Source organism: Atractosteus spatula, chromosome 7 (genome assembly GCF_055471065.1).
Source record: "Atractosteus spatula isolate fAtrSpa1 chromosome 7, fAtrSpa1.hap1, whole genome shotgun sequence".
Taxonomy (NCBI): domain Eukaryota; kingdom Metazoa; phylum Chordata; class Actinopteri; order Semionotiformes; family Lepisosteidae; genus Atractosteus; species Atractosteus spatula.
The window spans coordinates 54,275,981-54,302,434 of NC_142712.1; the positions used below are offsets into that span (position 1 = coordinate 54,275,981).

The window sequence follows — 26,454 nt, forward strand, 5'->3', positions numbered from 1 at the left end:
TATCTTAAGACCATTTGAATTTTATGTTCACATTTGAACCACAACTGAACACATGAGAAAAGGGAGCTTGCTTAATCTTATGCACTTCACAGAATTAATGCATTGTTGATGCAAACAGTAACAACAGTAACTGCTTGTACAAAGACTGTTACAACAAGTTTAAGCTTGACATCAGTATTAGTATAATAAGGAGGAATATAAAGCCTCATTTAGCATTATCCACATTTTAGGAGCTTCACAATGAATAACACTTCCTCAAAAATGAGGAGATGAGTGTTGTAACAAAATCCATCCCACATCAATACCATTCAATTCCTGACATTGTGTCTAAAACCATAAGCAGTTTATGAAGTTTAGCCTCTAAGTAGTGGGGAAAATTCTGGCTGCGTTGCATATCTGTCCAGACTGCATTAAAGTGTTCCAATAAGCCATTAGCAAAATGATAGACATGGATACGTGCACAATGGTTCGAGATTGTTCCACAACTGTTTTCTTGAGTAGCCTTCATTGCGTCACAGTGCATATTACCCTCTCTGTAGCCCATTTCACGCCACATATTTTCTCTGGACAACAGCAAGCCCACCTTTCACAGCCACGATTTTTCTGTTTTAAAGAAATTCAAATTGCTTAAGTACTCCGGATCGTTGGAAGCACCCGAGTTGAACAAGATTCCTATCTCATGAATTGATGACTAAAAGAATCTGGTGCATTCTGCTCCTTATTTTACACAGCCATGTTTTAACCAGAGCAATGTCATGAGCCACAATCAGTAGAGCCACTCACCACCTGCCTGCTGCTCAGGGTTTTATTCATTTCTAGTTTGTTTTAAACACAGGTTCAGATTGATGGGAAATTTGAAGTAGAACTACTTTCAAGAAATGGTCAGATGAAATCTTTGGATCAATTGGATGTTAACTACAGATGAGCTAGATAGGTGAAACAGCCTCCTGGTTTGCAGCTGTTCCTGTATTTACTCTTACCAACTGAATTGCAACCTACTCAAGGCTAGAGTTTGGAATGGGATGGATTTTTTTCATAGGACATTCTTTTTGACCGAGTAAGTAATCATATTCTAGGTTGGGTAATCAAATATTAAAGGGCTAGGCTAATGGAAACTCAATTTTGGAAGACAAAAAACAAAGTAATCCCAAACAATATCTTCATCAGTGCAGATTTCATTTCCATCACAATTATAAGAGTACCCATCATTTATCAGCTCTCTTCTTGACCAAGGTAGACAAAAGCTTGTGATACACATGCAGAAGGAAGTAATATTTTAAATCATCAGGATGAATTTAAACCATTACAATCACTGTTTAGTAAATTTGGGAGGGGGTATAATAGAATACATCAAAAGAGAAGGAAGTTCCCCCCGCTGGGAGTAGAGTATGCTCATGATCAACAGCCATGGCAACCCTTCAGTGAGGAGTGGCTAGATTTGCTTTTGTTTTGAGCTTTTGACAAATGCAAGTTAATTCTGCTGGAGGTGCTGGACTTTTCATAAAGGCTTACATTTTCCTAATGCTTGGCGACACCAATCTCATCTCTTCATTCTAAAGAAGTGGCTCACGGTCTCTACGGCTCAGACAATGATAAAATACAGTACATGCTTGCCTGTCTCCTGGGCTAAAGGAGCACGTGAACAGCGAACATTACCTTCACACAGACTTGGAAAGCTCCTTCAAACCAAGTAAATAAAACAATTCACACAGACTTTTCCCCATCAAAGATTAGTTCAATAATAAAAAATGCTTTTGAGGATTCATACCACCATGTAAAACTTCCTAAATTTCATTCAAATATATAGAACAAGAACGCTTTCTCTGACAGAAATTTAGTTAATGTCTCAATTTCTCACAAGAACAAGAACAACCTGGGTATAGATCATTATGGGAGGTTTTAGAAAATCCATTTCAGTGCTATGTTTATGCGAAGACTGCTATCGCTCCAGTCATTTTACTCCACAAATGCTAGAAGGACCTTTTAGTTCTAGATGAGCTGTCCATCTTCAGAACAGGCAAGATGTTCCCACGTAAAAATACAATAAAGGCCGTATCGACTAGTTTTGAGGTAGACAAGTAGCCTTAACCTTCATTCTCAAAACAAATTTGGTGAGACATGTAAACATCTAGTGCCCAACAGCCAGATCTAACAGTTTCTTTAGTAGACTTACTAACTCAAGTCTCAGATGTAGATAAATCATTCCAATGGTGACAGATAACAGAAGCAGACATCAGAAATGTTTACTCTGAAGCGGCACCACACTGTTTTGAATGCGAGGGCTGGATCTGGAGTAGTATCTCCTATACTTTTTTTCCCCCAATTGTGAAGTGCAGGAAATTAAGCTTTGATTATTGGCGGTATTTCAAGCCTCAGCAGTCAGATGATGCTTCTTTCAGTTTTCAGGTGATAAAAAGATTTAACTGTTGAGAGATTTGTCATGTTGTAGAATATTACACATACTTAGTATACTTATTCATACAATGAAAGCGTTTCAAATATGGTTTAAGATGCGATTACAATTTTGAATCTCGATTAGGACAACTAGAAATTCACCTTTGATGAAAACAAAAGGGAGGTGCATCTTCTAAGAGCTGATGTTTCAGTTCAGCTTAGCATTTCAAAAACAGGCATAAGAGTAACAATGTTTAGATGTCTTGAGTTGTGTAATAAATTTGTATTAAAAATTAAAGCAAAAAACAACTATAATTTGGGGAAATAATGTAAACAAACATTTGGAACATACAGTACATCCAAAAATTAATTTGTTTTGCAACATATCCGTGCCACAAGGATTTGGTACACTAATTTCCTCTTAGTGTTAGTAAATTAGATGCCCTTGTCCTATATGATTGTTCATGCACATAAAAAGAATTAACTACACATTTCCATAATCATAATGAAAAAGAGTTAACTCACTGACAAGGCATGGTAATGCACAGCCTTGCACTGCAAGTGAAAGTCTGCTGGCATGTACTAGCCACAATCACACATCCATCACACTGTTAATCTGTACCAGGTCTTGACACAAACCCACCACAAGAGAACTGTGCCAAATGCTGAGTTTGCCCCCTCTCTTCAATATGGCAAACTAGCAAGCTAACAGGAGGCACATGCAGTACATCTGCTGAGGGGTCTGGGGTGGGGGCATAGTGTGAAGATTAATTAACACTGTCCAAGAGCAGGTGGTTTTCATTAACCACAAAGGAAACAAAAGTGCTTCTTTTAAGAATAATGATGTTAGAGTGATTAATACTATACTCATGTTAATAATGATGAGAATCTGATACAGCAGTCAGGATTAATACCTTTTACATGCAACCAAATGAGATTTGTTGTGGCTAAAATCACTATGAGATAGAACAAAGAATTCCAGTGTACTACTATCGAGACCTCCTGGGTGTGTCAAACTCGAAATCACATGTTTTGAGGAAGACTTGCATTCCATGAATACAACCTGCTAGAGTGTTCGCCAAATTTTGTTTTTTGCTATGTTATGTACCAACGTGGGCCATTGATTTTGAGAGGAAACGAGACTACTAATCTTTTAAGGTTATTAATATTTAATTATTAAATTATTTTATTGGAATAACAAAGATAATTGATCTATCAGGATATTTTCATGTCCAATTCATAGTCTAGCTGTATGATGTGCAACTCTCTTTGCAATTGCTTTATACAGTTACCTATTACAGAGGTTAAGATCCTCATTCCTGAATGACTGGAAAGGTGTCGCAGTATAAGGTCACAAAGAGTTGGTGCAAAACATTTTCTGTGATTTATGTTCAATGCACCATTAAACGTTTATACTGTATAATTAATTTCTGAAACAAGAAAAAACTCCAGATGACTACAGAATGTCATATTATAGAAACTGAAGTTCTTGCACTACTATTAGATTCAATAAATGCTCATTTATAGCAATCACAACTACTCACAATAAGAAATTACTTTCAGTAACAGCTATAAACTATTTAAAAAGTTAAGTTAACCTAACTGAAAACATTAAAGGGGGTTCTTGTAATTGAGCTGGTGGATGAGTCGCTGTACTCAGATGTACTGTATACTGTAGGCCCTGGAAAGTCCCAGTTAGTCTTAGATGTCACTTGTTTTTGAAGATTGGCAACAACTGTAAACTTTTCATTAATCAAGCAAGTTATCTGTTCAATTAAGAGAATTGTGGTCTTTGAGGGATGAAAAGTACTTAATAAATCACTTTTTTCATTGATCTCTATGGAATAGGTCCACATCTTTACAAAACTAATTTAATGGTGACCTATAAAACCTGCTGGATTGGAGCTCTGGGGCTCAGGATCTGGGCTGCATAACCATTGATGCAGACACAAAATAAGGAAAATATAACTGACATACCACACATGCTATGGCTTACCAAAGCAATTTCTGCAAGTTGCCACAAAGCTTAATTACAGCCTGAAAAGAGTCTGAAACATTTGACTTAGAATACAACATCATGCTACTGTAATACCCAAAAGGAGCTCATAGGTTACAGAGCAAACATCAGGGGCATAGTTTTCCCTGCTATCTTGTCAGTGAACGATGCACAAGGAGAAAAAAAAATGTTCTGTGATTTATGTCCTGTGCCACTAGGGGATTGTAGCCAGAGATAACCTAATGCAACTGAAGGCACAGCAGCTCTATTATATTAGAGCATTTCAAAGACTTCGTTGCAGTCTTATTCTTTAATAAAAATGCTATCACAACAAATGAGAGCCGTCTCAGAGCAGGGATAAATACTGACAACAGTTGCCAAGTTCAGAATGAAAGCAAAGCTTCAAGAGATTTCAGAGAATCAGCTCCTAGGGTACAGTACAGTCACAAAAATAAGGTGAACAGAATACTTGTGGACTTTGGAGACCTCATTTACCTAGTATCTGAATCCATTCAAAATATTTTTGAAAAACTCCTTTGCATTTACCCTCCCAATAGAAAAGCTATTTAAAGTGTTCTCTCCAAGAAAGACAAGTGTTTGCAACTAAGCAAAAACCACACCAGGGCTTCACCTTCACTGTAAAGAGTTCACTTTTTTTAATTAAATTAAAAATGATTCATATACTGTATTATATAAATATTTTTAGGACCTCGAGTCTTTATGAGCTCTTAAATGAAGAAATAGCTCAGGACAGTAAAATGTTTAAGGTGATCTCTTCAATTTGGTATTGTAGTTGGTATTGAACTACTGTGTATGTACTGTATATAATGTATATTATACAAATATAATGCTGTGGAAAGAGCAGTGGTTTTACCACTATATGTTATATACTCAAGGTTTAGAGGAGAAAAGCAACAAGTTAAAAATATATATTCACTTCCTGACTAATGTTAGTTTCGCAGACTTGTTTTTAATATTAAATATGAAATCGAGAGTGGCTATTCACTTTAGAAAAAAAGGCTAAATGTGATAAATAATGAAATGTGAAAACTCACAGATGTTAGGAAACAACAATTTAGTCTTGACAGCACCATAGTTGTTAAGATCTCCCATTCTTTATAAATATATTTGTTACTGCAAATGTTGCTTTAAAAAAAAGCATGAAACCTTTGTGCATATGGAAGAAAAATAAAAGGTCCCGTGATCTAGGATTCTCAAACAGGTCGCACTGTAAAGGCCACCATCCAGAATGTGGGACGTGTGCTCCAGCTGAAGGCTGTGCCACTCACCCGTCATGTCTGGGAATCCCCAGCAGTTGCATGGCCATGTTCTTCTGGGAGAGGGTGTGGTGCCGAGAGCTGGGATCCTGGGCGTGCTGAGGAACAGCAGGAGCAGAGCATATCCTGCGGCTGACAAAGTTCTGTTGTTTTTGTTCCACCACGTTGTGAAAGAAAGTTATCTTCCCATAAAGTACAATGGATTCAATTCAGTTTTCTAGTTTGGTCACTGGGTAGAGTGATTGGGGCAATTAGCAACCCTATAATGCTGTAAATAAGCTCAAAACAACTGAAAAATAATCACATTTTATGCGTTCCTTACATGACAAGATCCAAAGGCACCAAAGTTTTTTTTGATAAGCAAAAATATACGCAATGAACACTTAATTTTTTTTTTTGCCTATTTGTAATCCACAGTTTCCTACTGAACTCTTACCTATACTACAAGTCATAACCCGTTTCTATTTCAGCGACACTAGCTCAGTATTAGGCAAATACACAATATACTTCCAAAGACATTTTATCACAGATCACCAAATCAATTACATTTTATATTTTTATCCCTAAGGGACACAGACCTGTAACTACCATTCTTACAAAGACTACTAAGGCTGGAAAACAAAATCTAGCATGAAGTAAAGATCAGTTACCTAAGTCATAACATAAAAATGGCAAACCTTCAGCCATTATGACTACGATGTTTCTTAGCATTTAGACATGTAAGTGCTAGCATTAGAGAGCTGCATGGCTTCAGGCAGCCATTCTGAAACAAGCAACTACATAAGGAAATGCCTCCCCACCACAGGTTTAACCTTGGGAGTTAAAGCAGCAGGGGGAAAAAAAAAAGAAAAAGATTGCTTGTCTGTCTGGATTCCAGACAAGGACTGCTGAAAAGGTTAGAAGCAGAAAGATTTCACATTTTACTGTCCAGTGCCAACAATTTTAAATTTGTATTTTATAAGCTCCTGTCTAAGGCTGATACCTCTCATCTTTTACATTACTGTATTCTGTTCTGCGGGCATTCCACAGTTGCTGTTATATTGGACTTCTGTCTGACTTGATTTCATTTAATGACATCACTGCTCCTGAGCTAATGTACACAGTCACATGGATATTGATGATACAGTACCTGTAGACTTTTTTTTTAAAGGAGCTTGTACATGAACCCAGCTCAAACTATTCCGTTTTATTCTGAGGAAAGTATTTCACTTGACTCACGCCTCACATTTCCTCCCACTTCCTACTGCCTCTACTTCTCCATTATCCATTTAAGACATTATCCGGTTTGTGTAGTTTCAAAATTCATTATTTCACCATCTTGACTTCCAGTTCTTTCTCTAGACGCGTCTCCACTGTTGACAAGATAAACCAGCAGGTAAAGTTCAGCACTGACCTCTAAAATTCTTGCTTCCAAATTATATTAAGGTGTTCTTAGTGTCCTATAAATATTGCCCTTCAGAGTTGTATATACTTGATTATAGATTGCATCATGTCTAGCTTAAGCTTTTACGGCCTGTGTTTTTGTGCAAACAGTATGAAGTGTAAGTGTTTCCTTTGACAGAAAATAATTGAAAAACAACTTTCTTTCTACAACAACAATTATAGTGTTGTGCGATTTAGAAGATTCTATAGGTATTTCTGTGCCTATATAGAATGAACACCTTGACTATTTTGACGTTATTGGGTTGTCAAATGACTTTCAAAGCTTGCATATAGTTTTATTAGATGCACACAATTATCAGTTTTATCATTTTTAAAAAATGAGATAATGCATGTTCACAGAATAATTGAGCTAAAATAATTAGAAAGTTAAAAAATATATATTTTTGTGCAGTGAAACTCAAAAACCAGTTTGTTCTTATTCCAGCTAAGACAACCTGCGGCTCTCCGATGAAGATGAAATCTGGCTTGTCTCCACCATGATACTGAAATCGAATGTCTTTTCATGTTACTTTGCAGGGCCCCAACCAGAAGCCCATACTCGGAGCTTACCAATTTTTCTATTGGTGGAACTTTTTAAGTCCTGAAAGGTTAAAACATTCTAAATATCTACTGTAATTTTAGAATGTAAAGATTTACAAGGACCAAATTTATAATTAGACATTATAATATTCATACATAATTGTTGTCTGTTATATTAAGTTTTGCCCTTATTTCAATGGGAGTATGAATAAATCTGTAGTGCACATGTTTGAAGTATGCATGAGAGAATCAAGGTCCTTGGATGTGTTATGGGTTTGCAAGTCTTTGGAATTCTGGAGAACATACTGTTAAATGCATTGCAGTGATGTAGAATAGGTCATTTAAGCTGCCTATTAAGCACTGGCAAGTTAGTAGTATTGCTCCACTATAGAGACTGAAGCACATCACAAAAAAAGATCAAGATGTACTGTACGGTGGTCTAGAATCCCATGAGGTACATTAAAAATGTACAAGGCTACACAGCTTTGAAAGCCCGTAACACACCGTATATTATAAAATTTGTAGGAGTAATGCATAATTGGATTATAAACAGAAAAGCGGTTTTAATGGGGCATGACAACACAAATACAAAATGATTCCACTCTAAAGACCATGCTTAACAGTTAGGTCCTGTCTTGTGAAAAAAATTGAAATAGGACATAAAAGGTTTAAAAGGCTATTTTAAATCAAATCCTGTAATCAGAGACAGGCAGAGTAACCTATACACTCATGGTTCATAAGCTAAGAGCACTCACCTTTTAAGAGGAGAATGCGTGGTAAGAGACAGGGTGGAGTGGGGATACTTGGTTGTCTGTGCTCTCAGTTGTGCGAGTAGCTTCACATTAATATATCATAATTGTGGTTTGAAAGGACTGAATTTTATACAGTGAACAATATACCTTATAGCCAAGGGCTTTACAAGGAGGATGAATTCATGGTATCTAATGTCATTGTGACATGCTGCTGCCAATACATTTGAGTGGCACTGCAGGAAAAAAAAAGTATTTCTCATTTCACCAGAGATGAAAATTGACACTCCCAGCATTCCAAGAGGCAAGTGCCGACTTGCCAGTGAAAGGGGAATGTCACCAAGTTGTAAACACTTCCTCTCAGGAAGGGAGAACTTCCTTAATCCTGAAACAACCCACTTGGTCTTTATTTTCCATGAAAAGCGGAAGCCATATGCTTTACCTCTCACTTACAGTATATGGAACTGTCCTTGTCACTTCTTGTCCAACAAGTCAGGTTAACAGTTGTTACCACTTTAAAAAAAAATGTTTAGACTGCAATCCTGTCATCCATTCAAATATTTCATTTAGCTTCTAATGTTCATTCTCGGTTTCTTCCTTGATGGAGTCATCCTGAGGCTAATTTATTCACATTTTAACATTTCCAATAATTATTTCCACATACAGTTTTACCATAAAACAGCATGGAGACTCTATCAGAGCACTACAAATTGGAAGACAAAAAATGACAAACTGTCTTCTTTATTAATCAGTGTTAATCAAGCAGGATGAAGCTCACATTATAAAATTCATTGGATCAGTAACAACTGATTTGCCACAATACACATTAATCAACTATCTTTGACAGCATCATTTGTGTTTCAATTCAAATTAAAAGGGAATTCAATATCATAATTTATTGTAAATCACTACAATTTAGATTATACCTACAGATCAATTAAATAAAAACATTACTCTAAAATGTTCGAAAAAACTTCCAAAATGTGACTGCACATGTGTACTGGTGCACAAGGTGTACTGCTTTGACTACCACATACTGTATACACTGAAAATCTCAGGAAACATTCTTACAGTACATATGCATGAATGTTTTAAGTACAAACAAAGATTTTGGACAATGTTTAAATGTTTTGTCATCATTTTGATTCATTGATCATTTAAGATTGACCATGATAAATCGCTTAATAGTGCCAGCTGAGTGAGCACAGGTGTAGAGGTGACTTAAACCGTTGAATGTCAAGCCAAGTGTAAAATCAAGAATGAAAAATAAAACACAGGAACCAATGTCCCTCATATCAAGAGAGCAACACCTTTGTCTGCACACTATCCCTCAATGTCTGTGGTGTTCATAGCCCGCAATGTCCAGTTTGGCAAGATTAGAATATAGCTAAGACATCCTGAGCTTGGGACTATATAAATCCAGTCCAGAGACCTCCCTTGCCGTCTTTCCTGTAGTCTTATCCCAATGTGATCACACTTCAACAGGACAGTGCATGCTCTCATGCTGTTTGTATAACAGCAGCTCTCTTGAAAGATGAGAAAGTGACAGTTAAGTCATAGATCATTAACTTGCCAGAACCACTGAACATCTGTGGAATGACATGTTTCATCCAGAGATCAGAGGGCAGTGAACAGGCACATTTTTGTCTAGGCTTCACTTGAGGAACTGGTGTAAAGTGTACATCTTGCACTGCTTCCAAAGGCGGCCACAAACACTATTAGCACAGAATTTTCACAGTAGATTCCAAGAGATGACAACTGTTAATGAGAACAATGCATTTACCTATGTCTGTTCAATAAAATGTCAGTTCTAAATTAAAAAAGTGTTTGTGATTTTTCTAGTGATAGTGATTTTTCAGTGATGCACTGCTTTTGATGTTTATTCCAATTATTATTAATGAAACCCTGTGTGCAGAGAGTGCTTATACAGTAATAGCTGTACCTCACATTTCTCTTGTGCAACTCTACATTCTCATATCAGCTACTCTGAAAAGGTTAAACATTTCTATTTGGTTCTGTTGGTACTAGAGGCAGTATTATGTAAACAGGAAAGTGAATTGAGGGGTAAAGACTAGAGTTAAAGCTTTTTATATTTGAAACACATAAGGTACATCCCCTGGCACTGATCACACATTGTTGGATTTAAAAGGTCAATTTAAAAACTGTTACTGAGACCTACAGATGAAAGGAGGTCTGCACAATACCCAGAATGCCAAGAAATAATTTAATGTTCTTATACCACAGGAAATCCAATCCAAAAATTAAGATTTCTTCTAAATGGATGATTATCATTGTCTGATGTCTGTTAACTAGTGTTTTGTGTATTTAGAGCAAAATGATACCAAGTTAACATTTAGACTTCTAAAAATACTGACTTTGTGCAGTCTAAAAGCAAGACTTTAATGAAATAAAATCTCAGTCCCAATTATTCTTCTTTTTTAATCAACTCATGATCGTTACGTTTCTTGCACTGATTATTTTTCACTGGCAAGGCTATTTAAATTTCACAAAGTAGGCCATGCTCCTACAGCTTTTTGTCATATTAATATACTTTCAACAAGATTTGTAATAAGGTATAGAATTCAAAACTATTCCCTTGATATACAGTGTAATGCATGTGACATTGATGACTTTCTCTAACAATTATGCAAACGGTAGGCAAAAAGACAAAACATGGTGAAAGTAGTTTTTAATCACAATGAGCTGACTGCATATTTGCATTTAATAGGATCATTTGAGTAGTTTGACAAATGTGTTAATATCATATTGAATATTTTTTAAAGAAAAATATTAAACTGTTCATTGAGCATTGAAGTAGCTTTTTCCCTCCCATGTCTTGTCTGCAGTTTTCCCAATTAATCTTTAAATAACATAGCTACTGTATCTTTATTGTTGGCACTAACTTCACAATTGTTTAATTCCTTTCTCAGACATGAACTTCCATTGGTGCTGGATCAAATTCATTTAGATAGAGAGGATGCTCTCTTTAAATGATTTTAGCAGCCTGGTAGACTCTCCTGAGAAATATAATTCATTCTAATGCAACTGTGAATCTCCTCAGTGTGCTTGCAGCAAGTAAAACAAGTCTCCCTGCCTGTTTACTCCGATTTAAAGGCTGTGAAATGTCCAGAAGAATTGTGAAAGTGTATTTTAAAATTGTATTCTGTACACCTTAATTTGCCAGGTCTAGAAATCACATTAATGGACATGAGGCATCCTCATTTGGGATAGCTTTATGTACAGTATTTTCTTTAAATACTTGTGCCAAAATAAATTCTTTTTAAAGCCACTTAAAGAACATTTTAGAGAATTCCATGCTGAAAAAAGAAGAAAGAAAACAACGTTTCAGCTCCACGGCCAAAACGTTGCATTTTCTTTCTTCTCTTTTATTACTTGTTCCTTTGCAGCCTACGCATGCTGACGCAGCTACCCACCTGTTTTAGAGAATTGACTGGAAATGCAACCAAAATGCCATTTTCAGGAGAAAAAGGCTAGAATTCAGAAATCGCATCGGTGCTGAAGCAGCATTTCTTGTATGCCCAACTAGGTAGGTCTGTTACCAAAATGCTGGTTGTGTGAGCACATTACTCAGATCAAAACCAGATTAGTTTGTCTTGTATTGAAACAACTGTGCTCACTGCCTCTACTCAGGTTAACTAGGTCTGTCAGAGATTCAGCTTAATCATCTTCATACTTTTCTGAACTTGACACCAATATGGTGAAATTAAAGAATTCACAGTTCAGAACAGGGACCAATCTTAAATAAAGGGAAACTGACTCCTTTTGTGAGACAGCGAGAAACCAGAAAGAAAAAAGGCTAGTAACCCTACTAGTAGTGACTAGAATGTAGCATGGGAAAATATATTTTCAAAATTCTAAAATGTAACTCCAGCTACAGTAATTCATTCTAAGCTTGAATACAGGAGGGACATGAGAGCATATGAAAGCTTCCAGATGAAAATAGTTCTTTTGCCACAGTTCCACTCAGTGCAACTGGCAGTCATCTTCCTAAGTTCTGGGAACATCCTGTGATGTAGCTTCTTGACATAACTAGAATTACTGTGCCAATGAGCCACAGACTTCTCCTGCCCAGATACAATTCTCAGGTCACTTAATATACAGGATGGCTGGTGCCAACAGGCCTAATTGCAGCCAAAACTCTGTCTTGCAGAGGTGGGTGGAGACCAGGATACCACTAAATCATACATGGTTGTATTCATCTTTAGAGACAGTCCTTGGATAAAAACAACTGAACTACATAGTGTAGGTTCTTCAACTGCAGCAGCATGGACAGTATTCTTATTTATATCCATATAGATGTACAGTATATATCTACACCTTATTAGCCTCTCCCATTTTTTCTTGCAAGTGCTTATTATATTCTTTTCTGCACCATGTTTGTTGTAGTTTCTAAAATAAAATCATAATTAAAACACCTGAATCTAAATTGCCACTCTAGGGCACGATCTCTAATAGAAGGTGGTAGTGCTCCTAAAGCACAAAATTATTTTTTTGCTCTCATATTGGAAACTCAAAGCCAATATGGTTTGATATCATGCACTACTTTGTACTGTATACTGGAATTAAACCACTGTACTAATACATTTTGTTCACTGGGGGATATTATGAATACATCAATGTATATATACATACATTTTCTCTAGGCCTGTGTTATTGTATCTACAATGTACAATAGATTTTTTGGGGGAAACAAGGACTGACCTTCTGGAATGTCCTGTTGTGTAATGAAACTGACTCCTATCAAAAAATGAAGATTAGCCTGTTTTACAAAACCAAAAAGAATCTTCCTTATGAATATCAAGAGAAAATTGTATTGTATGTATTTCAAAGTATTCTGAAGAGTGATTCCACACATTTCACACCAACAACAATACAGTTCATTAGTAACAGAAGAGTACATTTGTGACACCCTAGCATGGTCCAAAGCCTAGAACTCCAGATTGTCTAGACTTTCCTTTTCCAGTTTACATGAGATACCCACATAAAAACTGCACAACGTCTTACTTTTGGGTCACCAGCCAGGCACCGATACTAGGCCTTCACAGATGCATGATAGTCATGTTACCCATAAAAACAGTTCAGAAAGCCAGTCCCATGATTTCTCAGAACACAAAAACCAATATCTTTCATAATAAATCACAGTGTTTAATTTGTTTAGACGTATATTACAGTGGGCAAGCTACAGTATGTGCACTTCAACATTGAGAAAAAGAACAAATAAATGAGATACTTCACTTTGACAGAATAAAGCTAGCATCACAAAACTGGTGTTATCAAATAGAAGATCACTGTGCCAGAACAAAAAGTGTAAACAATCCTACAAAAGGTGCTATTGATTAGTGTTCGTTTTCAAACAGCATCTTTCTTATTAGAAAAAGACCTCAAGACATCTCTAGTGAGGAAAAATTTTACTTCAGAAATAGTCTGCACAAAGACTTATTTCATTACTTTAATCCACTTAAATCAGTTTTCAACAAGCATGAGACTACAGAACTGAGGATATTATATAATATGGTGCCGATTCTCATGGGAAGGGGTCTCCAATTTGATTTTTACAGGGCACTATCCTTAGGTCAGGCAAGTTTAACTGAATACTATTGGAAAAAGGTTTAGAGGATACATTGAGCATTAAAAGGACTTCATCTTCATGGTCAGGTCAGTGGAACAATTTGCAAATATCCTTCTGTTGCAAGTCACCCTATGTCATCAGTGACAAATCTGGAAAGCGCTTCAATCTGCACTACAGAAAGGGCCAGCAAGCTGTGAGGAACATATACACTTGGCAATGTTTCCCCCACAAGGTTTTTACTGACCTTAGAAAACAGATGTTAAAAAAACAGATACTGTACCTACAAGGGCAAAATGACTTAGTTTAGTTAATAAAAGGCTCTTTCACATACATTGAAGGCTATGAAACATTAAGATTTTAATTACTTCATAAACTGCACATTAGATACAACCCCTTATTCATCTGCCTGTAACAGTTTATCTCAGAAAATAAATGAATAAAAAAACGTTTGGGACAGGAAAAATACTTTACCATAGACATACTGTTGTGGGTGTAACGATATGACAAGAAATCCATTTAAGTGCCCACACACTGTTAAAAGGCTTTTAAAAGTATATTACTGTATGTATAACTGGGTTTCTCTGGAAAATGCCCAATTAAAGCTTGGCATTAATATTTTACTTACAATAAAGTTTTATGTTCAAGTGCAGAAATGGTTACTTACCTGAAACATTAATTTTGTGTATGCAAGAAATAAGATAGACATTTGGAATTTATTCACAAAAAGGATTACTTACTAAAATGTGCCAAAGTGCATTTAAAGGGGCTATAAAAAACAAAATTAAAAAAGCAATTCTAAACCAATAAGAAAATGAACAAAAGATAAAAACTGCATTTGAGTATGAGGTATCTTGAAATTACAGAGGGAGTTAAAATGTATTTCTCTATCTGTTTCAAAGAACAACATTCTGTGTATTTGTATACTGATAATTTATGGGTAAAACACTATCAACATTTTTCTTTGAAAAAAATAATTGCTATAGTATCAAGATCAACCACAATACTTAAATTTAAATTTGTTTGTGGTGTTCTCTTCTGGAAAAGATTATTAAATCATGTGCTTAAGATCCAACGAACCCTGGTTCTACAAAAGTACTCTCAGTTTATGAATATACAAATGGGTGATAACTCACAATTTAGTAACATGGACACAGCTTCCTCAGGTGTTTCTGGAAGGCAAAATATGCTAGCTTTGTTGTAATTATCCTGGTTTATGCTTGATAACCTTCAAGACAACTTCTCTTCCATCTGTTTTTACCAGACAGAGTTTACCTTTGTAGGATACATATACCTGGTATAACGGGTGAAACCATGCAAGATTCAGATTATAAAATGTATTTTTCTTAAGGTCTCTCTACATCAAACTGAAACAAATGTTTACTTCAGCCAGGACTTTGTTGTGAAGTGCACCAAGCTTCTTGACTGTCATGTCATGCTGCCACATTGTACAGCATTTTGCTGAAATTAAACTTATTCAATTGAACTAGGCAGATATTCTGACTCGCATCTAACAACGATATAAACACAGGTAGCAAGTGTATATTGATGCATGCATGAGCATTTAGCATTGTTTGCAGGGTAAAAACATCAATTAATGTACCTCTACAGGCAATACCTTATAAGTAGCCTGCAGAACCTCCTGTTAGGGTAAGAACAAAGCAACAAACAAACCAAAAACAGGCTTTATTTTATCAAGAGGTGCTTAAACAAAATTGTAAAGGTCCTCCAGTTCTCAATACAAATGAAGAAATGATGGATCTTTTTTTCCCAGGAAAAAACATATCGAACTTGTCAAATGCTCCACTTAAATACTCCTGTAGATTCTGGATAACAGAATTGCAATGCTAATTGTCAAAAATGTTAAGCTAAAAAAAATAGTTTTACTGTGAGATACCGGAAGAGGCAATTTTGTATTCTTTTGGAGAAAGAAAGTCACCACCTAGGATAAATTATCTTTGGTTAATGTGCAGTTAATCAGACAATGCTTTTCTTAGATGCTGTTAGGATAAGAAAATGCAATTGAATACTTCATGAGATGTAAAATGGTACAAATGGATACATTATAAGAATGAAAATGCTTTTATGAAGAAACTATGTGCAAACATCAAAACAGAGTGCTTCACCAAATTTACTTTAGGCAATAAGATTACTAACCCTTTAAATGTTTAAAAATGCAAAAAGGAATGAATAGATTTTTTTTTTAGTTTGATTTTGCTGTGGTGTCAAAACAGATGTCCATTGTGAAAATGAGGAGTTAAAACGTTTATGTTTGATTAAGGATAATGAGGATGCAAATAAAATAGTTTAATTCTTCTGATTTGGCAATGAAATTACAAAAATGGTTATACAATTTGGGTCTACTGCTGAAGTAATTAAAACAACAATTTGGCTTTTAAGGAAACCAGAGGAAAGCAGACCTGCTCACTTTTCATAATATAAATTGTAATCTGAACTGTTTCTTTCTTAATTGATAAGTTTGTTGGACTATGACAGAAAAGGAAACGTGATTTCCCCCTGTACTTATGACCTCTTTGAAAATGATTCTGAATGCTGGCAGAAACATCCATGCTCTAATGGTACAGTACACAATTCTGTTACGAAATGACTAATCATGCTCCAGACAATATGTAGTTGATGGTACAATGTAGGATGTAATACATAAATGACCCTGAACAGATTATCAATGTGAAATTAAAAGTATAGGCTTCAACGCTGTCTTATGAGTAATCCACAGCAATATAATTCAAAAGAATATTGTATAATATAAAAAAAATATTTACTGCATCGTGTATTAAAGGTTCACTTTAAAAATCCATTTGAGACAACTGATAACAGCTAGGGAAAAAAAAGAGAGGTTTTTTGGGAGACAATACTGGAAAAACAACTAGCAAAGAAGGGTAATGATTCTCTGCTATACCTACAGTACGAGTTCCCCTACTCCAATTAATGTAAACAGACTTTTGCCTTCTTATCTATTGTTTTGTGCAATTCACCCGTTTTCCCCACTATTAGAGGAAAATTGAACATTTTCTCCCCAGAAATTACCGCATGGGTATCTTATGTACTGATAAAGGGCGCTTCATAACTTCCTGCCAATATCTTTATGGCACATTTTCCTATCTTAAAAATTCCTAAGTTATGAGAAGCACACTCCTTTAGCACAAACTAGAGTTAAAACTGCTCCGTTACTGAGATCACCACAGCATGACTCAAGCAGATATAGCTTTTCCTTTTTCTCACTTATAAACTGGACTTCAGTCTGTGGAAACTCCCACTCTTAAAGGAGAAGAACTTAAATATTTCATTCCTGATTCACTTGCTTCTGTTTATTCTTCTTCCCATATGTGAACAGTAACACTAAATCACAAATTAAATTCACATTTCTTCTAAAATTGTTTGAGGAATGTCACCGCAAGACCTTGAAAAATGCAACTGGCACCTTATAAAACGATCAGGTTGGACAAAAAAAGTGAAAGCGTTTTAGCGCCACTTAAATGCTGTATGAAAATTAATGTTAAAAACAGTCGTTGGAAAATTCAAATGACTTTCACATAGTTTAGATTTTCATATCTGTAAAATAATATTAATGAACTAGCATTGTAGTCTCTGCTATTTCACATGCTTTATTGCATTTGATATCAGGTTTTATCAAAAACATCTTGCACAATCTAGAATCCTCTCCTGGAGAAACCTCAAAGGATTTGCAGTGCTGTCTCTAACTGGAATAGAATATTAGCAGGAAAAAAAGATAAGGCAAAGATACCACAGTGTAAGTCACACACTTTGCATGAATCACATAAAGCTTCTTTTTTTACACAAGCGCCTAAAACTTCCTACAGGAGGAAAAATTGGAGACACAATGTTCGGATTCTAAATTAAATGCACAACAGCAAGCTCAGAACTAAAAGTACTTAAGAGTGTTTATGAAAGCCGATATTTGAATGTGAATCATACTAAAGCTGTTAATTTTAGGTCTATCTAATCCATAGCTTGAATTTCTAAACGGATACTACCCATTGGAAGACCACAAGGGCATTAAACAATTTAAAGAGGAAAATAAAAATCGGAATGCTTCTGACCCTGCTTAGTTGAGAAGGTGAAAAATTTAAAACAAAGGTCTGGTAAATTCCACCATTCGATTACAGTTAGGATGCCAAAAATAAAGGTGTGCCAGCAAGCAGCCCCTCAGTGGAAATGTTACTCTAGGTTGCCGTCTTATCTCTAGACAATGCACAGCATGAGATCATTTTGTAATTATGATTACAGTTATTTCTGTAACGTGTAGAGAAAATGATGACAGTAGTGTTACTTTGTCCACAAAACACTTAGAAATTAAATATCTGCTAAAGGTGAGGATTCACAAACATCCCACAAACGTTTTCTGTGATTGGTCACAAAACGGCTAATGTGAGCAAGGCCTCCTCACATTCAGCTGTGAACAAAGGCTTGCATGCTATTTCCAATAAGAACATTTTTTTGTGGTTGTGAAAAACAAAAAATGTAGATGTGATATTACTTTGTTTAAACCCAATATCTTATTAATCTTATAATAACTATGGTTTAACCACCTAGAGAAAATATGTAATACACCAGCTATTAACCTTAGTCTTGACAAAGCAGCCCAGAAAATATCATTTTTTTTCTGTTTCATTGTGGAATAACACCCACTGAGAGTCAAGCCAAAGCTATACAAACGTATTTGACCATTGCTGGTAGTAGTTACAGCGCTCAATAACTCAGACACGTTTTAAAAAAATAGAAGTAACTGATTTTGTGTTTTATAGCCTAACAGTTACTGCCGTCTCTGCATGCTGTTTGCATTGTGAATCCAATATTTCATGCCAAGGGAGAGGTTTGTTCAGAGATACACAGTGACTCAAAGAGAGATACCCATATGTCTATGACTGATTTGTTCAGCATTGTTGGTTTGAACATCCTTATGAATTTTCACGGTTTTGCATCACTCCCAGAGTCAAATATTCATGTGGATGAAGTGCGAAAACATGCTGTATCCAAGCCTCATGGAAACCTTCCATGAGGTTCAGGCTCCACAAGAGTCTGATACAGCCCTTTTCTAGTTTAAAGGTGAAGCTTAAAAAAAACATGCAGTTTTTAAAGGTAAGTAATACTCTTACCTTTAAAGGTAAGCAATACTCTTACCTTTAAAGGTAAGCAAATATACAATATCATGGATAGGTCCTAAACTATAAACCATCCAAGCCAAATGTCTTCCTAGTTGCAAAAATTGGAGCCTCCAACAACATCATATATCCCGTTTGTTATTGCTGGCTTTCTCAAAAAAAAGAGAGATCTGATTTGAATCTGCACGGCAGTTAGACCTAGCATATCTGAACCCAACAAAAATGTAAAGAATCAAGTGAAAAATGCTTTATACAGGTGGTCCCGTCATTGTAATTTTCTTGGAATTCAAATAGCTCTTCCATTATGAAAGCTCTCTCCTTGTGATGAAATAATAGGTGAACAACATACATTTCTTAGTCTTGGTTTGCAAGACTTATTATACATTCTCGCTGCGGGAATCTTCCGATCTTGTAACTTACATTTTTAACTAGTAAACTAGTTTACAAAGTGTATCTGGCATTTTGGCAGCTATTCTCACTCGCTCGGCTGAAAGGACCAAAAGCATTATAAGGGCATGACCATGGACCACTGCTCAGTTCAGCAGTCAAGCAGAAAAAAAGCAAAAAACACTTCACTACAGTCCACCTAGTTAAGAGTACAGATTGGTATGCTGTTGCTGTCACTTACTTTTATTATTTAGCATGTGTCTTTTTCTAAATAGTTATATAATGAGATTGGCTGCATCTGCACTGGAGGTTACAAAACCTATGATGAATTTAGTCATTTCAGGGTGAGCATGTATTTATAGCCTATGAAATGACAGGTACCCGTTTTGGAATAATGTGCATGTGCAACCTTTTGAAAAAAGCCCATTCAGGGTCATTTTTGTGTCTGACAAATTTAATATTATATTGACAGACTTTAAAACACAAATGCTATTGATTCTAATTCTCATTTGTTGTATTTGTAATGCCTTATAGTATTTGAACCTTTTAAGGTACAATACACTGCGGGACCTGTAAAGCTAAAAAAAACACTATCCTTCATTTATGCATCACTACATAATTTTGATCCTTACAGAAGGTATTTCAGAATTTCAAATGCAATGGTTTACAATAATATTCTGTATCACATCCAGATGACAGTATTTAATGGAACCAGTCAATTTAGAGGGACGGGTGCAATCAAGGGGAGATACAGGCCCATTCAAGATGGAAGAAGGACAAATTGTTTAAATTACTGCTTAAATGCAGCTTAACATACAACATTCAAATCCTTACTTTCTAGGTTAAATCATCCTAATTTGATGTATGTTTTTGACATACTATCCAACAGTTTTGGGAAAATCTCTTCATTGCTGGACTACTGTATATCCCAAAACCATGTGTTCAAGCAGAAATGGATGTTTCTCAAGAGGTTGTTGGGTTCTCGTCTTCTCAAAATGTCAAGCCTAATTGACCCCTATATCATACCCATGAGAATAATCAGAACCAATGAACAGAAAAAGCTGTAATACATAATAATTAAAGTATCCTGGCTGTTATAAAATGTTAGTGCCTGCAGCTCTACTGTTTTATCTAATGGCACTTTATCAGGAGAATGAAAATCTGTGTGCTCAACGAAATTATCAATCAACATTAAGGGATAACAGCCAGACATACTGGCAAAAGATGGTACAATATCACTGCAGTTCCTTGAAGTTATGTGCGATATGTAGTTTATGTATGCCATCAGCCACAGAGAATTCATGGGGCTACTTTAGATGATAGGAATACTCAGCTGTTTCAGTTGAGGTGCAGCTGCAAATATAGATACAAAAACAGGCTCACTGAAGAAACAGCTTTCCAAAATGCCTAATCCTCATTACTGACATTGTCTGGTTCACTACTGAACACAGTATGACCCCATTCAAAATACGTACATAAATCAGCCTAATTCTAATTTCCTTTTTCTCATGGAAACAACATAACAGAAAAATATCTTCCTAATTGTATAAAACTAATCATAAAATGAAAGATACAAATCTAGCAAGGAATGTTACAGGTACAGAAAAGTGTTTCATAGTGTTTCTTTTCCTATACATATAGATGTGATATGGTATCTGTTCACCTGTTTTTCCCCTTTAACCTCTTTCTGGTGAGCCCTGATGCTGACCAATACAACATAAGAGACCATTCAAAAAGCTTTCATAGAGCAAATGTGAGAGGTGATGGGGGGGGTGTATTGGAGTTACACAAAACAGTTTTTGGCAACCAGCACAGTGCAATGCTGTTCTGTCTCTCATACATCCTCTCTTGTAATCGGCTTTGGAAATTCTTTTCAGGAAACATTTTTTGCAAGAAACAAGTTAGAAGTATATACTGTATAAAGATTTAAGGATAGAATTGTTCTTAAATCAAATCAGGGTGTTTCCAAAAATTAATTTAAAACAACTGATAATAGAAATTTTCAGAAGGTATAAACACCTATTGTAACTCACCAGACAAATATGGCAAACTAAATAAACCTTTAAAAAAAGGCAATTCTATCATTCCAATCTGTTCCTATATCCTGGGGTCTTAGGATAATGAACAGTTTCTGACTTCCTTAAAAATTAAACTCCGCCAATTCCTTGTCGTTGACCAATAAAAGTGAATACTCAGCTTTGCAAAAAACAAACGGAATTAATGCTCTTCCTGTTCCAGGTGACGACGATTGTTCCAAGAAAATAAAAGACTTCCATTTAGTCACAATAGACGAAAACACCTACTGCAGTCTTTGACAGGCCACACCTGTTTAAAAGGTGGAGCACAAAGAAGGCAAGGTGAAAAGAAGCACCCTTTTCATTGGCTGAGAAGGTAAGAGCAAACAGCACATGCTCAACTACTCTGTACAAGCATTCCTCTGATCTGTTCAAGCTCAGCTACTCCTACTTCCCCACTACTATGATGGCATATGACGTAGCCGTACAACCAAACAGATGCCAATGTAGCAATTGCTGCCTCAAGTGATTAGTAACTGTATGAATGTAGGGAGTTATGCAGATAGGGAGTTGCCTGTGTTGGGCAATATTACAGTGCTGTTCTCACATACCTTCTGACTTCCCATCTGGCCTCCTTAAATATATCATAAACTGATGGTTATAAAGGGCATTCCAGGCATATCTATCTTGTTAATTGTTCCACAATAATGTGCTTAGCTGATATATATATACACAGTATGTTAAATATTAACAGACACAGAAATCCAACAGTGTCTCAGCCAACAGGTCATGTTATCCTGTGTAGTCTACTTGCACTCTTAATTTCAGAGCCTTATTTGCAGCTTTTCTGCTGAAAAGCAATTCTGGTGAAAGTACATCAGAGTATTATTAAAGAAAAATGTTTTTTTATTTACTCACACAAGCCCTGAATGTACACAGACAACAAACTGTAGGCAAGCTAACAAACACACAGCAAGATAATCAGCACAAAACTCACAACTGGTCAGTAAAATGACTTGAGGGTCAAAGAGATTGTAATAGTAAAAGGAAGTGAGTTGTATTCTGTAATATATTCTACTGAGTTTTTAGTAAGAAAAAGCTCTAGTATAGACCTAGGTTTTTTTAACCTGTGTACAATAGCAAAGTTTGTGTCTATATCTGTCTGCTTCCTAATAACATATTGAACTAAAACTGCAAATTTGCTCTGACTGACAAGGGAGGAATGCCCCTGGGCCCTTGTCTTCTCAAAGCATACAGGTCCTTCCTTTCAGCACCACCAATTACAGGGAGGCATTTGACATTTCCACTTTCCATGAGAAATGGAATATTCCTAACCGTCTCTCGCATTACAAATATTGAGCTTTGTTCATTAAATGCCGTCAAGCTGTTGGGTTTTAAAGCATGTTATCGCTCCTCAAGCTAGAAAACTTTGCAAGAGAAATTAAGCTGTACCCCCTTTATTGATAATTGCATGAAGCATTCCTGTGATTCTCAAAAGCGTAGCCTTCATCAATTAATCATAATCATGATTTCTGAGTCACTGAAGTACATTTTTGTTTCATAAAAACTTTCATATAGATAAGTTAAAACATGTGGTGGACATAGGTCCTTTTTGTTGTGATGCACAATATCACCAGAGCTGAAGACAAGCTCCCTGTGATTAAGTGCACTTCAACATTAAGGCTTATATTTCATCATTTAGGACTGGGTCTTCAATGAGCAAGAACAGAGATGCACGTCACAAGAAGCAACCTTGCTTAAAGGTTTTTGGACTGATATGACTAGGGCCAGGGTCTCATCACTAGTCCTGCAGAGCTTCATTTTTGGTTTTCATTCCAACCAAGCTCCAAATGACTTAACTGGATCAACCAATTGCTTTATCAAGAGGAAGTCAGCATGGTTTTCAGATCTCTGTTCATTGACCAGACCAGGTTACATACAGTATAAATCCTGTAGGGTTGTGGATTTCCAGGACCAGGGGTTGCAAGTCACAGAATTCTCTCTTAACCTAGAAAGAAAATCTAAGAACAGAGAACTGGGGACTTTCAAAGACCAGTACATATTTACTGAAACAAAATTTAATTTTAATGCTAAAACTGTCATGTTAAAAACACCTTCGCTCTGTGTTAGTTTAGATTTTTGTGGGTGAATTCCAAATAAGCACCTACACTGACATATATAATCCGTTCTATGCATTGTTTAGGAATTAAAGTTGTTTACCAATACATACAGTACAGTTAGTGAGCCTGATGTTAATGCAGCTATATCCGTTTTAGGGAAAGATTCTTCAGGATATACCTTTACTCTACAATAACTGCAGCATCCAGTACACAGAGAAGTACAGTTTATCACAAACTGCAAATTAGTATTCCAGAAAAACTTAGCACATGCTGTTCAGGCATAAAACCTCTGAGGGAATTAAAAAAAAAACAGGATTTCAAGTGCAAAGAATTAGACGTGTTCACAGAGCTCAAACTGCCCATTTAAATACCATGAGAGTCTTTTTCAATTAATATATTGAACAGTATTTTATTGATTTGGGCTTTTTTTTTTACCATGGGCTTCTTCGTTTTTCTCTCTCTCTTTTTTTGGGACAGGTTTTCAAGATGCTGTAAAACAATGGTGGTTTGAACGCCAAGTAAATTAATGGAACTTAAAAAGTACCAAAATTATATAGCGTTTTAAAATAAACAGCCAAATTCTCTTTATTTTTTATTGCTTGAAGCAAGCTGGCTAAAAAGACGTCAGAATTTATCTCCGCAAGTTACTCCTAAAACCCATCCATCAGTCGATGCCGACATGCCACTCAGGCTCAGATTTATCTAAAACGGCTGAAAGAAGCAAATCCAATAATCGCACAAAATGAACACGGCTAGAAAATCAAACCCTGACACGAGGTTTGCGTCCCAGACTCTTCCTGTATTCTAACAGAATTGCCCGCAGTGACGAAAAAGACCTGAAAGTCCTGTTGGTGGATAAGAATCAATCCACTGGAAGTAAACTAACATGTTCATTTTGTAGCAATCGTGTTGCAAAAGAGAAACAACAGCATTCTAGCGTGACATACAAGAACGTTTGGTAGCGTTATAAATGCAGTATCAATGCTTGGCTACGCGGTCTTAATTTGAGCTAATACAAAAGCACATAACTTGCTCTGACGGTTTTCACTATGTCCAGAAAAGCAGTCTTGGTTGAATTTCCAGTAGCTTGTATCGACGGCTTTTATTAGCTCACACCTCTTAAGTTTATAGTTTAAAGTTGATCATGTGGTTAACTGTTTAAAAAATAAATAAAGATCAGTATCACTGTCGTGCTAAACAATACTTTTCTTATGCAGAACCCCGTGTTTCTTTTGAAACTATTTTTCTACGTTAACAACGTTGTCTCTCTTACGGTTCTAAGCCCCCTTACCTTCTCTTGTTTGTTTTCCTGCTCTGCTGGAGGTGACGTGGGTGATTTCACATTCACAGCACAAACAGTAGGGGCCGAAGTGCTGCCACTGCCTGGACTTGGGGTGCTCTTCTCGACTGTTTCCACCTTGATTAGCCGGTGCTTGGGGGAGACGTATTTGATGTCTGGCGACCCAGAAGAGCTCAGGCCCCCTGGGAACGAACTGCCTCCGCTGCCTGTGTATGGGTCCTCGAAGTCTAGTTCCTTCTGTAGCTTGTAGGCTGCGAGAATGTCTGGTTGTGCGGGGCTCAGGTAATGTGTAGCCCCAGCGCTTGGCTGCTGCTGGTGATGGTAACCGGGTGTACCGGGCGCAGCCGGGTGACAGTGCCTGTAGTCCGGTTTCGGGGGAGCCGGAGGGGGCGCTTTGGTGGTTTTGAATCCTAGGTGCTCCTTGAACCATCTGGCCATGCTGCCAGCGCATTGCTCACAAGTCTGGTAGATTTGTTTCTTTTTTGTTTTTTGCTCCACTTTTCTTTCCAAGTTTCTTCTTTGTAGCGTGTACCTGCGTCCTGGACTCCTCCTAAATTGTTGCTTATCTCAGCAGTTCAAATTCGGTCCTTGTTCCACTAAGCAGAAGTGCGCAGAACCGATACACTCTGCGTTCTCCTGCCACTCACACACGCACTGATAGCCGGATCACAGAAAGCTGGAGCTCCGCTAAGCAATATGGGAACAAACAGGCAGCTAATGGGATAGTCAGCCTCCCCTTTTAACTACCTGAGAATACCCACTGCCATCTGCTGGACAGAACCGTTTTTTTATAAAGAAATAATTTACTTTTTTAAAGCACATCAAGCCATTGTGGTTCACAGTACATTTATAGCGAACATGTTTTCAAATATATCGTATTATAATGGTAAATTAAGGCTTATTTAAATTAAATAAGATTGTTCTCTTAATATGAATCAATATGTACATGTCTGTAGATAGTAGATTACGGACAGAACAGACTGATTATATGATTATTATTTAACAGGGGATACAAATATTAGAAGGGAAAAGTTTATAGAAAATGTTCACAAAGGGACCTTTTAATGAGCTAAGACTTGCTAAGGCCCTCTGACTACCTAAAGCAATATATCCAGAATAAATAGAATTACTCAGGTGTTGTAAAGTCTTTATGAGCAAACTAGCGACTTGAAATTGAGTGACGGAACCACGACTGTCTTTAATTCCCCCAGTTTTTCCTCTCCAGACCTCCCAACTTATAAAATCACAACGATTTATGGGGTCGGAGCTGTTCATTAGCAACTGTCTTTGTTTAACTGGTGCAGCTAGACAGCCATTGAGCGAAGTGCTGCCCTTAGCCATGTAGAGAATTTCTAAAGCTGCCTGGACATGACAGGCAAAACGCCGCCGCATTCTTCAGAAGAAGGTGCATAACGTCTCTTTTTTTGCATAACGTCTTGAATGAGATAGAAAAGGACAGGAGCAAAACGTTTAGATGGGTAGCTGCGTCAGCATGCGTAGTCTGCGAAGGAACAAGTAATAGG

At 36.5% G+C, this 26,454-nt stretch overlaps 1 protein-coding gene across 4 annotated transcripts in view; it reads right to left on the reverse strand.

The window, feature by feature from the left end:
* The window catches only part of shf (Src homology 2 domain containing F), a 114,178-nt gene extending 88,591 nt beyond the window's left edge, over positions 1-25,587 (reverse strand). For 2 of the 4 annotated variants that reach the window (XM_088920309.1, XM_088920312.1), the window contains exon 1: positions 24,923-25,587. In XM_088920309.1, coding sequence (XP_088776435.1) covers positions 24,923-25,369 — 447 coding nt within the window. In that variant the 5' untranslated portion in view covers positions 25,370-25,587. The remainder of the gene's footprint in view (positions 1-24,922) is intronic. The other 2 variants (XM_088920308.1, XM_088920311.1) reach the window with 1 other exon arrangement.
* Between the last annotated feature and the right edge of the window lie 867 nt (positions 25,588-26,454).